The sequence below is a fragment of the Leuresthes tenuis genome, unplaced genomic scaffold (genome assembly GCF_036924035.1).
Source record: "Leuresthes tenuis unplaced genomic scaffold, fLeuTen1.0.hap1 SCAF_2, whole genome shotgun sequence".
Taxonomy (NCBI): domain Eukaryota; kingdom Metazoa; phylum Chordata; class Actinopteri; order Atheriniformes; family Atherinopsidae; genus Leuresthes; species Leuresthes tenuis.
Genome location: NW_027325356.1, coordinates 27,856,714 through 27,869,031, shown reverse-complemented (window position 1 = coordinate 27,869,031; position 12,318 = coordinate 27,856,714). Strand labels below are relative to the sequence as shown.

The 12,318-nt window shown below is 42.6% G+C and overlaps 2 protein-coding genes across 2 annotated transcripts; both read right to left on the bottom strand.

Moving 5' to 3' along the window:
* Window positions 1–4,158: 4,158 nt before the first annotated feature.
* Window positions 4,159–6,405, bottom strand: cunh15orf48 (chromosome unknown C15orf48 homolog). Its single transcript, XM_072381283.1, has 5 exons — window positions 6,330–6,405; window positions 6,180–6,238; window positions 5,991–6,079; window positions 5,835–5,895; window positions 4,159–4,622 (listed from the first exon to the last, which is right to left on the bottom strand). Exons 2-5 carry the CDS (start codon window positions 6,216–6,218, stop codon window positions 4,554–4,556), a joined length of 258 nt encoding a protein of 85 aa, XP_072237384.1. The 5' UTR covers window positions 6,219–6,238; window positions 6,330–6,405; the 3' UTR covers window positions 4,159–4,553.
* A 258-nt stretch (window positions 6,406–6,663) lies between these two features.
* On the bottom strand, window positions 6,664–11,718 carry afg2b (AFG2 AAA ATPase homolog B). Its single transcript, XM_072380925.1, has 10 exons — window positions 10,846–11,718; window positions 10,565–10,750; window positions 9,412–9,696; window positions 9,096–9,281; window positions 8,132–8,290; window positions 7,766–7,975; window positions 7,438–7,665; window positions 7,217–7,351; window positions 6,977–7,102; window positions 6,664–6,858 (listed from the first exon to the last, which is right to left on the bottom strand). Exons 1-10 carry the CDS (start codon window positions 11,437–11,439, stop codon window positions 6,721–6,723), a joined length of 2,247 nt encoding a protein of 748 aa, XP_072237026.1. The 5' UTR covers window positions 11,440–11,718; the 3' UTR covers window positions 6,664–6,720.
* Between the last annotated feature and the right edge of the window lie 600 nt (window positions 11,719–12,318).

Here is a 12,318-nt window from a genome sequence, read left to right as displayed (position 1 = left end):
ACAGAGCAGGAAACAAAACCCACACTCTATCTTCTGTGTTTCTATTTGCTCCTTTTGTTTAATTAGTAATGAGAAATCCATTCGGTGTCAAGGCGCAGCCTGCTGTCCTGTGTAGGCCAGATAGTGCCAGGGGCGACTTTGTAGAAAGACATTTTCTAATTATCTGAGATATGGGATGGCCATTAAGAGGATTGCCTGTAAAACACAACGAGAGCACTGTACGCTCACCCAGCCATGAATTAAGCAGATACATGCATTTGATTGTTGCTTGGATGCCTGTTATTCTATACCTGTCCTTGCCCTAAACACCATTTTCTTGGCTGCAAATGACATTCAAACAATAAATTAGTTTTCTTGATAAAATGTGGAGTTCAGAAAATGAAAAAGTAAAGAATTATTGGTGGGTTCACACTTGATCACATAACACAATTAACAATCATCAATACGACGGAATAAAAACATATACAGTGTCCAGACATCCTTATTGGTAACTATGCTGATTAAATAAAATCAAAAGCTTCACAGCGGCTACTAAAGGGATTTTAAAGTGAAGCTGTTGTGACTCAGGTTTTATTTTCTTTCTAAAGCATTTAACCTTATCTCAAGAAACAGTTGACAGTTGGATCTATCCCATTCAGAGAGGCTTTGTTTAATGCACCATAGGTGTGTCTCTTTCATGGAAAGAGATTCATATCCAACCTTGATGTGCAAGGTGGGAGCAAGTTGTGGTGCAAACCAAAATAGAAATCTCTTATTACTGTTATTGCTTACAATTATCTCTTATTTCTACCATCTCACATGGTGAGATTTCACAGGCAAAACAAACATTTTTTTGCTAATCCAATTTGTAAAAGGCTGGGCTGCTGTTTGAGATGTTAAGAAAAGCAGAATGCAGTGACTTGCAAATTTCATGAATGCATTTTCTCACATTCAGCATTCAGCTTTTCTTTAACAGTCTGTACACATCTGGAAACTGACGAGACCAGCTGTTGGACCTTTGGACGTGCTGTTCCATTCTTGGAAACTGTGTTCAGTGACAGGGATTTCTGGAAGCCTTTCTGAGCCCGTGCAGTAATTTCCATGCAGGCGTGCTGGAAGATATTTTCAGTAAGGGGGGCTTTCCATCTGAATGCAAAATGTGTGATGTCACAATGTTGTGTTGGCTATTGTTAATTATCATTAAAAGATAACGATGTGAGCGTCCACATTTATGAACTATAACGTCCTATAAACAGCGGTGTCAAGCACACCCTGGGCAGAGGTGATGCTAAGTTGTCCCTTCAGTGCCAGCTGACAAAGGAGCGTAAAAAAAAATTGAAAATTGAAAACTGTAAATATATTCTTTCACACATCACAACAACTCAAATCAAACCCATTCCACACAGAATAAATATGTTTTATGTTTTTATTTTGGTTTTTTTACTATAAGATGTTAGATTTCAGCCACTCCGGCAGAGAGAGGCAGACGGTCTTACGAGGGGGGCTGCAGTTAATGTTTCCATGACATCTGTTTTTAATGCAGAGCTGCCTGAGGGCCTGAAGATCACAGATATCCAATATTGACTTTCAGCCATGCCCCTTGCACACAGAGATGTCTCCAGATTCTTTGAATCAAAGTATGTGTAAATATTCTTAACGATTTTACGCAGACAAACATTACAGTTCACAGGTTGCTGAACTTCTGCCCATCTTTACGACTGAGAGACTCTGCCTTTCTAAGGTGCTCTTTTTACACTCAATCATGTGACTGACCTGTTGCCAATTAACCTACTTAGTTGCAGCATGTTCCTCTCACTGTTTCCTATGAGTACCACTTACTTTTCCAGCCTTTGTTGCACCCACTGCCAACTTGGGTATTTTAAGGATGAACTACTTTGCTTTTGGAAATAATTTTCTGATAAATTACACAAAATGTCCACGTTTCACATGTGTTTTATGTAAAATGTATATGTAAAACAGCACATTTTCACTGGTATTGGCTAATGTTCAAAATGTCAGCAACATAATTCATAACTTTAGAACTATATAAACTACTCATCAATCAGGAAAGTTGTATCAGGATTTCTTTTGCTTGTAACATTTAACAGTAAATACGAGCATTTAATCAAAATGTAAGAAAATCTTCCCTTGCAAGTCTTTTTCCTCAAAAGGAGCTTTGTTTTGTTCAAACTCTAAAGCAGAAATATGTTCCTCAGTGGCACTTAGAGACACAACATTGAAAAAAGATTGTATGCCATTCACAGCCTCATTTTATTGAACATTCATTCCAGAAAAGATGATGAAATTAGATTTTGTTTTTTTTTTCCTTTTAGGACGAATCCAAAATTATTATTATTAAAAAACGACTGATTTTAGTTTGTCCCCAAACTGGCTTTATCTAAAGAAATATCTGCAAAGTATTCAATATTCCAATAAATAGTACCTCATTTACATGTTCAAATCTAATATTCTTGCAATAATAAACATAATCACTGCAATTATAGTATCCTAATGTTCATTATGATATTACAGTGTTGATTATGGAAGCTAACATTTCACTTTAAGTCCAGGTTACATTTTGAATGCTCACAGATGACCAACAAACAACAAAGTCTGTGAAAATAGAGGGGAAATGTCTGTATATGTCACTTGATTTCAGTCAACTTTTTGTTAGAGGTATGAAAAACAGCTAATTGTAATAATTGTACTTATGCCACAGACCACATTCTGTATTAATCCTGACATGTATAGGAGACACAAATATCTCATAAAATGGATGTGGTATAAAAAGGCCACTGACTGAGACTGCCTGTCTGTTTGTACCACCAGTCACAGAAAGCCAAAGAGAGACTCAATGGTGCAGCTTTAATTATAGGTAAGTAAGGGAATTAGTGAATGTTTGACTCCATCAAGAAAGGTATTGTAAGTTTGCTTCCTGGTTCTGTTAACTGTGTGTCGAAAAATAATGGGTGCAATGAGAGGCAAAATGACTTAATTGGCTGCACCTGTGAAGGCTACAAGGCATGCAGTAACATGTTTCCTTCTGATTCTTCTAGAATTCCACTATTTTTCTAAACTCTTATGTTTATTCCTTTTGTGTTTCGGATTAACTCTGGGATTTTGCCAAGCGGGAGTGCCTCAGTGTGCGATTTAAAACCTTCCCCAACAGATAGTGACCGTGCTTGGTCTAATCAGACACCATGTGGCAGTTCAGCTTCCCACTTATGCATAAAGCTTAAATGATGGGAATTATTGTCACATGGCATGTGACAGAAGTGTGACTCAGCTGGACTCTGACCTCCTGTTCCACCAGCAAAATGTTGATTATTTTTTCCCTGTAAATTAAGACAAGACAAGACAAGCAGGGTTTGAAATAGGAAAATATCTTATAGTACTAAGAGTAACAGGTAATTCTTACTCTCACTCTCTCCTTCCAGGTGGGGTAGCACGAACCATCTGATATGTTTTTTCATTAATAATATTTTTTTAATCAATTTGTTGTTAGTTCATGAGGTTAATTTCAGTAAAAAGGTCATTTGCAATGTGTTAGTCCTCCACTTCTCTGGCCCGTCTGTGGCATCCACCCACAAACCCATTTATTTGAACAAATTCTTCAAACGAATAGTTTGATGCTATCATCTTTGCACCATAGCTTTGAAGCTGGATTCAACACAGCACCAGCTTTGCAAGACATCTTAAAGTAAGGACACAAACTTGCTCCCAGTTACTAAACAATAACAAAGAACAGCTCTAAAGCTAGGAAATTAAAGTTCTAAGTCAGTTCCTGTTAAACAGTAAAACAAAGTGTGGTTTGACAGGGCGTTGAGAGCCAGACTGATTAAGCACTTCAGAGCTCACAGCTTGATTCTGTACTCTTTGGATCAGAGCCAGAGCTGTGAAACTGACCTCATTGTCGCCACAAACTTGAAGGCAGATCTTGTCGCCTGACCTTGAAGTACAATTCCTAATTATGTATTTTCGAAGAAGACTCAGTCATTTCCTAAAACAGATAAGCACCTGAAGTTCTTTTTGCCCTTGTTCACAATCAGAACTTCCCCACCCTTTTTATGTGGACTGCATTCACAGGAAGCCTAGATGCAGCACCTCTTTTAGCCAAATAAAATTCAGCAGTCAAATGCAAGACAAATAGAAAAACAAAAGCACTCTGATACCAATAACTGAATGTTTACAAGAATACTTTATTGACACTGTACAGTACATTTCTTTGATAGTGTGTCTTCCATAGTGAGACACAGGGTACATGTAGGTTACTTTGGATACCAAACCCCCTGTCAAAAGAACCACAACTTATTCAGTAAAAATAAAGCTGTCTAGTCATCGAAGCCCACATTTACACCCACGTATTACACATATTGTTCTGCTGATGAAGATGATGACCTTGCGTTGTAAAAAGAGACCAGGGCGAAACCCCACCAGTTGAGCAGAAGCATTTCCGCACACTGAGTGTCAAAGCATCATAGTTTGTGCGGAAAGGATTCTGTTGGACTGATGAGGGGGGGGGGGGTGCAGGCATAAAGTCAGACTCTGGATCTTTAGAGAAGACGCTGCCTGTTTTACTTGTGGAGGGACTTCACCGCCTCCAGCTCCTCCACGCGTTTCCACTGCTGATTGATGGTGATAAGCTGCATCGAGATGCCAGAGATAAAAATGAGGCTTCACCTGAGCCATTTAGAAGTGTTAACAGAAATATCTGTATGCTGAAGCATTACATGTGGAAATGTAAACAGAATTCCTTTCAAAAACAGAGTAGACGACTGGCATGAATGATAACATATCTTCATATGTCCATCCATCCATCATCTGCCGCTTATCCGGGGGTCGGGTCGCGGGGGCAGCAGCTTGAGCAGAGAAACCCAGACGTCTCTGTCCCCGGCCACTTCTTCCAGCTCTTCCGGGGGGACCCCGAGGCGTTCCCAGGCCAGCCGAGAGACATAGTCTCTCCAGCGTGTCCTGGGTCTTCCCCGGGGTCTCCTCCCAGTGGGACGTGCCCGGAACACCTCCCCAGGGAGGCGCCCAGGGGGCATCCTAACCAGATGCCCGAGCCACCTCATCTGACTCCTCTCAATGCGGAGGAGCAGCGGTTCTACTCCGAGCCCCTCCCGGATGACTGAGCTTCTCACCCTATCTCTAAGGGAGAGCCCAGACACCCTGCGGAGGAAACCCATTTCGGCCGCTTGTATTCGCGATCTTGTTCTTTCGGTCACTACCCACAACTCGTGACCATAGGTGAGGATGGGAACGTAGATTGACCAGTAAGTAGAGAGCTTCGCCTTCTGGCTCAGCTCCCTCTTCACAACGACGGGTCGGTGCAGAGCCCGCAACACTGCAGACGCCGCACCGATCCGCCCGTCAATCTCCCGCTCCATTCGTCCCTCACTCGTGAACAAGACCCCGAGATACTTGAACTCCTCCACTTGGGGAAGGATCTCATTCCCGACCCGGAGAGAGCATTCCACCCTTTTCCGGCTGAGAACCATAGTCTCGGATTTGGAGGTGCTGATTCTCATCCCAGCCGCTTCACACTCGGCTGCAAATCGCTCCAGTGAGAGCTGAAGGTCACGGCCTGACGACGCTAACAGAACCACATCATCTGCAAAAAGCAGAGACCCGATTCTGAGGTCGCCAAATCGGACACCCTCAACGCCCTGGCTGCGCCTAGAAATTCTGTCCATAAAAGTTAGGAACAGAATCATATGTGAGTCATATGTGACTCAGCAAATTTCAGCTGCTGCGTGGAAGACTGTGCTTGCATTTAAGGGGCAATAAGACCAAACATAATTAATTACTGTACATAATCAAGCAGTGTTAGTAAAGTTAGTTGGTTAGTAAACTACCTTTTGGGGTTTTGTAGGGTCCACTCTTTCCCATGGTTCTGGATTTCTGGTCTTGTTTAAACTAGAAACAATGAATTACAATGATGGAATGATTCTCATTTCATAGCCTAGCATTATTCACATGATTTTATTGAATTAATTGTCATTTATACTCACATTACATCAGGTTTAGTTAGCAGAAAGTAGATGGCAGCAGAGGTGGCACCAGTTGCTGCAAAAGCCATGAACCCTATCAGAGGAATCAGCTGGAACACACAGATAAAGTTCCTTCTTTTTAGATATCCAACTTACAGCATGTCTTTACATCCCGGTCTCTGTAACACAGTAAAAATGCAGACAGCTTACCTCCTTCTTCTTTCTCAGCATTTGGAAAAATCCAGACATTTTTCAAAATGTTCAAACACCTGAAGAGAAGTTAACATATCTTTTTAATAAACTCTCTACACCTAAAAAGTCACCTAAGAAGTCTCCAAAGCTATTTGCGACGGCTCCCACCTGCTGCCTGAAAGTCTCTCAGGGCAGCGCAGCACAGGCGGGACTGATGTAGGCTGGATGAGAGGTTGTACGAGGTAACTGGCACGTAGACAGTAACTGCACTGTAATGCACAACTGCAGGTCAACACATCCATTTGGTGATAATTGATCAATTTTTTTCAGCGTGCAGCGCCCCCCTGTGACCACACTTCAAAACTGAAAGCAAGGCCTGCAGTGTGCTTTGAAAAGTAGATCACATGCTAAAATTAGGTCATTTCAATTGCTTGTGAAAAAGAAAAAAGAACGAAAGAAACCAAATGCTTATTTTATTTTTTTATTTATTTATTTCTTACAGATTTTTTTTAAAAAGCTACATTTGTGCAAAAATAAAATAGCGGTGAAGAGATTATAATCATCTGCGGAGTGTTTGATATGTGTGGATCTGCTGGGCTGTTAGAGAAGGACTCATTTTGCTGAGGGAACGCAGGAAATGTGTGTGTTTGATGGCCGAGGCCTCCATGTTCTCATCCAGCAGCGCCAAAAGAGCAGCCTGGAAAACAAAAAGCTTTTCAGACCTTATGTCTTACCATGATTTTCTCTGCCGGCAGAAGTGAATTTTGTATTCATTGCCTCTCTTGTAAGGAAATAGTGCCTTCAGATGAACTTACCTCTTTACACAGATTTTCCAGGTCAGCTCCAGAATAAAATTCACTCTTTGCAGCCAGCTCCTCCAGACACACATCAGCATCAATGGGCATGTTTTTGGTGCACGCCTTCAGGATGGCGAGTCGAGCCTTGAAACACAAAAGGATGTATATACGAGGTAAGTTATTTAAAGTTACCGTGACACAAAAGATGTGCCGTCATCTCTGAAATCACTCCTGAAAACCTTCAGATGAACGCTTTACCTGTTGATCAGGTGGTGGGACGTAAATGATGTGGTCCAGCCTTCCAGGCCTGAGGAGAGCACTGTCTAAACAGTCAGGTCTGTTTGTCGCAGCTACAACCATCACATCCTTGTTGCATATGTCCTGGCAGTCCAACTGTCAAAGAGCAAAAACAGCTCATTACATCCCGTTTTGATCAGTTGTTGTGTTGTGCCAAGCCTCACATTTCCATAACATCTAACCTCCTCCTGTGTGTGACTCTCCTGCCCCCCCTCTGCCTGGAGGACCTTTTCCGTCCCTCTCCTCTCCAGCGTCTTCAGGCCAATCCCATCCATCTCATTCAGGAGCACAGACAGCAGACGTGTCTGCACGCAGTTTGGTGTCTGACTGTTTGACCGCGAGCCGATCAGCGAGTCAATCTCATCCAGGAACAGGATGCAGGGTGTGCAGGCGCGGGCCTGGCGAAAAAGCTACATGTGCACAGACAGGCGCATGGACGTTATGGAAATGACAGACAGGAGGACACAAGCATTTGTGTCTACATATTGCAAACTGTAAAACAGAAAGTACCTGTGCTAAAGCCTTCTCTGAATCCCCGACGTAGGGAGAGTAGAGGTCAGCACCACTGACAGACAGGAAGGCACAGTGGGAGGAAGTGGCTGCAGCTTTGACGAGCGTCGTCTTTGCACATCCCGGAGGTCCGTAGAGCAGCACGCCACGCGGTCGACACAGTCCCAGACGAACAAACGCCTCGGGGTATCTCATTGGCCACTCAATACACTTCGGTGTGGCAACATAACCGAGAACAGATGCAAGGAAAATAAACAACTTCCAATAATAGGTATTATCTGTCATTTACAGGAAACAACAAGTTATCTGATGAGAAATCGTGCATTGTTGGTTGCACCATTTCAGTTCCGCCACTCATTTTGCTACCTGTCTTAATTTGATTTTGATTTCATCCAGGCCTCCGATGTGCTCCCAAAGCACGGGAGAGAGCTCTGTCCTGCCCAGACTGCTCCTCAGGCAGGAGGGGCGCACCGACTTCAGGGCCTCCTGGAAGTGCTTCATATCCACCGACTGCTCTCCTGAACCCTGCAGACGACAACGTCCAGAAAATGCACAACAAACAATTCAGAAATCTGAGTCGTTTCCAATCAAATGTTGGGTTGTGTACATAGAACGCAATAGTTTGTAAATAATTTCAACCTTCTGTTTGAATTAAAATATGACTTAAGCAACGTATTACACGGTGAAGATGACAAACCCTAATATTTCCTAAAAGAATATCGTTTTAATCAAATTCAATGCGGCCAAAAACGGGCGTTGCGTTTTAAAGAAAAATGGCAGAGCATTTTGCAGGTTATTCAATTAACTGGCTGGAATATCAGTCCTGAATGTCTTTGATCTTCAGAACCCGAGTAGGTCTTATCTTATTTTAGAAGTGTGCACATCATTAGTCGGAAAACCTGGGTCAACTCACCAGCTGATATCCAGCGTCTAGACAGCTCTGCGGGCGATCTCCATTGATAGAGTTTCTTAGGTCAGACAACCAGAGGATACCCAGGACATATTGATTCTGCTTTGTAGTACAGGCACCTCGTAAACTCTTACAGCACAACACAACTCCTAAATAGATCATCTGTGAAAACCACAACTTAACCTACATTTATAGCAGAACCAACAACTCTGCAGGTGTAAAACTTCCCACCAAGACTTTATTTACAGAAGCAGAAGCTATAGTTTACAGATAAAATTAATATATGTAAAGATGCGAATTTGATATGAGGATATATTTGAGGTGCACTCTGTAAACTGCAGTCCGATCTGAAGCAGATGTTTCACTGAAACTGTTGTGAATGTCAGAGTTTTGTCTTTGCGTGAAATGTTGCTGGTTTACCTTTGCACTTTCCTGTAAAGCATGCATGGCGGCCTCTCTGCACAGGGCACCGAGGTCTGCTCCAACATAACCGGTGGTTCTTTGTGCGAGCTCTGCCATGTCCACACCGGGGCACACCGGCATCCTCTCACACAGAACAGACAAGATGGCTTTTCTCTGCTGCGAAGTGGGAGCACCGATGATGACCTGAAGGAAAAACAAATACTCAGAGGCTCAAAGGTTTATTCAAATGTATCCGCGCCATTTCACTGATCCGAGAACTTATATTGTCCATCTACAGTTAGAAAATGATGAAAAACGACACTGAACACTGTACCTCTCTGTCAAATCTTCCAGGCCTGCGCAGTGCTGGGTCCAAGCTGTCCGGCCTGTTGGTGGCTCCAACGATCAGGAAGCGATCGGACTGATTCATTCCGTCCATCAGCGTGAGAAGCTGAGCCACCAGCCGATTCTCTGGAGCAGACGAGCCCGTTCTTCTCGGAAACAGAGAGTCCAACTCATCCAGGAACAACACACAGGGACCTTCTTCCGCTGCAGACCGAGCGCGATCAAACACAGCCCGCAACTTCTCCTCACTCTCACCCGGCCGGGACCCCACCACCTGAGATGATCGTTGATCATTTTGATTACTGCATTTATAAACCAAATGTTGCTCTATATGCTTTATGAAACAATGACAAAAAAGACCATTACAGAAAAATTATTTACTTGAAGTTTGGCTGAGGCTTTAAGTTATTTACTCTCATTGAACCACCTAAAATATATCTGGCACAGCTCCTTGTGGCCTACGACACCATGCCTACCCCTTCTTAGGCCTCCAAATGATTTTTTTCTTTGGATCACGATTTGTTCTGTAATTCCTGAAGATTTGTAATCATCCCAGTATGGAAACTTACTTCCAAAAGATTGAGACACAGTGTAATAATAAACACCACCTGGGGCAGTTTGAATACAACTCTGAAAAGGCAGAAATATGCATAGGCAGTGTAAATGCATTCTTTTCACAGGATCTATAAAGCAATGCATGTCTATGATATTCATTTATTTATCTATTTTTTTAATTAAACACTGAAATTTTACGCACGTATATGAGCCTGCATACTACTCCCATTTTTAGCCAGTGAATGAACGGATGAACATGAGAAATGCAATTTTACTGAACTGGAAGGTAAAATGCTCAGTAGTGAAGAAGAGAGAAAGACTCTGTTGTATCACCCGTCATATCTATCTGTTGTTGGGTTAATTTAATGATTCTGAAGCATGGATTTCTTTTGGTATATGCCAGTCACCACATTTCCCGTGCTGGCATTTCTGGTGGGAGGGATGAAGACGCAGGAGATGAGCTGAGTAGAAGAATCCAATGTTTCCAAATTAGGAAATGGGACGAGGGAAAGTAAGACTGAAAACATGTACAACATCTCTGCAAAACACACGTAAAGAATATTATACGAAACAAGTGTCATTTTTACCTCTGGCCCTCTGACCATCACCAGGATGGCTCCCACCTCCCCAGCCACCCTGTGGACCAACAGGGTTTTGCCCACTCCTGGAGGCCCCACCAGGAGCACACCTCTGGGAGAGGACACCCCGAGAGAGCTCAGGGTGTTTGGATAGAGCAGAGGCAGCTGCAGCACCTCTCTCAGGGATGCACTCACCTACAAAAAAGTAAGAAACAGGTCAAGGTGTTGCACAGCTGGGATACACACCACAGGTGAGGTAAGCGAGGTAATCACAGTGAGTTTAAGCTGACCTCATCCAGGCCTCCCAGTGGCACCCTTTGCTGGTCCTGCAGCTGATTCCTGTAATGCCGGACTGTCTGGATGCCAACTATCTCCACACCGGTTTTTGAGGTGATTAATCCAGCACTGGTAGAATCTGCATTGATGCCGTCAATAATGACATATTTGATCTCTATATCAAAGTCCTCCAGGTTTATAACATATCCTCTATGGACATATACACCTTTCAGCATGTCCTTTACAAGCTCATGAACAAGGCGAGGAGACGTTTGCTTCTTGAAATCAATACTCTGGACTACCACAGTTACTTTAACGCCTTTCAGTTTGGGGCAGGGTATGGCTGTGAGTTGACTCGGGTCAAGGTTCAGGTGTTTGGGGAGTTGAGAAATAAGACTGGGAGAAAAACATTTAAGATCCATCTGTAGGAAGCCCTCTGCCAGGTCAGGCCGGGGCCAGGCGGTGCACAGGCAGCTTCCCTCGGGAACAGAAACCAGCAGCGGAGAGCCCAAACTCAGACCCAGCGTCGACATCAAATTAGGGCCAAGCCTGCATCTCTGGGAGCCCCGGTCCAAGGGATCCTCTGACAGGAGCCTCAGAGGCTGCATTGTCCATTGACAGATAGATGCAGAAGGAGCAAAGAGTCCGAGTTCAGCTGCAGCTTCAACTTTAGCCAGGATAAGCTACTAGCTCACTGTTTGCGACAGAAACTTAATCTAACTGCGCCTATTCCTGTTGAAAAGAAGCTAACATACACTGACACACGAGGTACCGGATGACATAAATCAGAGGCTGAATTATTCAATAATAGCGGCGATGACTGCAGGTGAACGGCTAATGTTTACAAAATCCACGCGGCGGCTGTTTGAGCAAGATGGCCAACAAAACTTTTCCTGCGTGGGGCGACAGGAAGCTTCCGTCGATTTTTTTCCTTCTCATTAAGAATGACTTAAAACCGTTTATTTGTTTTTTTTTATCAGGAATTTTTTTAGATAAAAAACAAACAAACAAACAAAAAACTATTTTAACACACACTTTAAAAAAAAAACAATTTAAACTATACTTTTAATACATACATCTATTTCGGTCTAATATGTACGAAGTTTAATTTAATTCATAACTGTATTTAGATTTGTATTTCTGTTTTCGATCTTTACACGTTTTACCTTTTGGTACTCCTGACCAGGATATCAGGAGATGATCTGTCTCAATGGATTATTTCCTGGTTGAATTAATATAATTTCATATATGTCTCATATACGCTCAAAACAAGAGCGTCTGGAATATACTTAAACACACGTGAAAAAAGTTCAAATTTGAGAAGAATTGTCAAGAAATAGTCAATGTCGTCCAACATTTAACAACTATGCCTCATCTCTGTCACTTTGGCGACATCTTGTGTTCAGAAGACATACTACATAAACTCTAATAAGAAAAACAAAAACTTTGACAGGCCACGGTTACATTTGTACTAATGTAAAATGTAT

Excerpts from the sequence above, each read along its gene's own strand:
- cunh15orf48 (XM_072381283.1), bottom strand. The coding sequence starts at position 6,218 with ATGTCTGGATTTTTCCAAATGCTGAGAAAGAAGAAGGAG. Across the intron at positions 6,080-6,179 it reads TGCTGAGAAAGAAGAAGGAG|CTGATTCCTCTGATAGGGTT; the intron begins GTAAGCTGTCTG and ends TGTGTGTTCCAG. Across the intron at positions 5,896-5,990 it reads CTAACTAAACCTGATGTAAT|TTTAAACAAGACCAGAAATC; the intron begins GTGAGTATAAAT and ends CATTGTTTCTAG.
- afg2b (XM_072380925.1), bottom strand. The coding sequence starts at position 11,439 with ATGCAGCCTCTGAGGCTCCTGTCAGAGGATCCCTTGGACCGGGGCTCC. Across the intron at positions 9,282-9,411 it reads CTGGAAGATTTGACAGAGAG|GTCATCATCGGTGCTCCCAC; the intron begins GTACAGTGTTCA and ends TTTTTCCTTCAG. Across the intron at positions 7,666-7,765 it reads CAGAGAAGGCTTTAGCACAG|CTTTTTCGCCAGGCCCGCGC; the intron begins GTACTTTCTGTT and ends GTGCACATGTAG.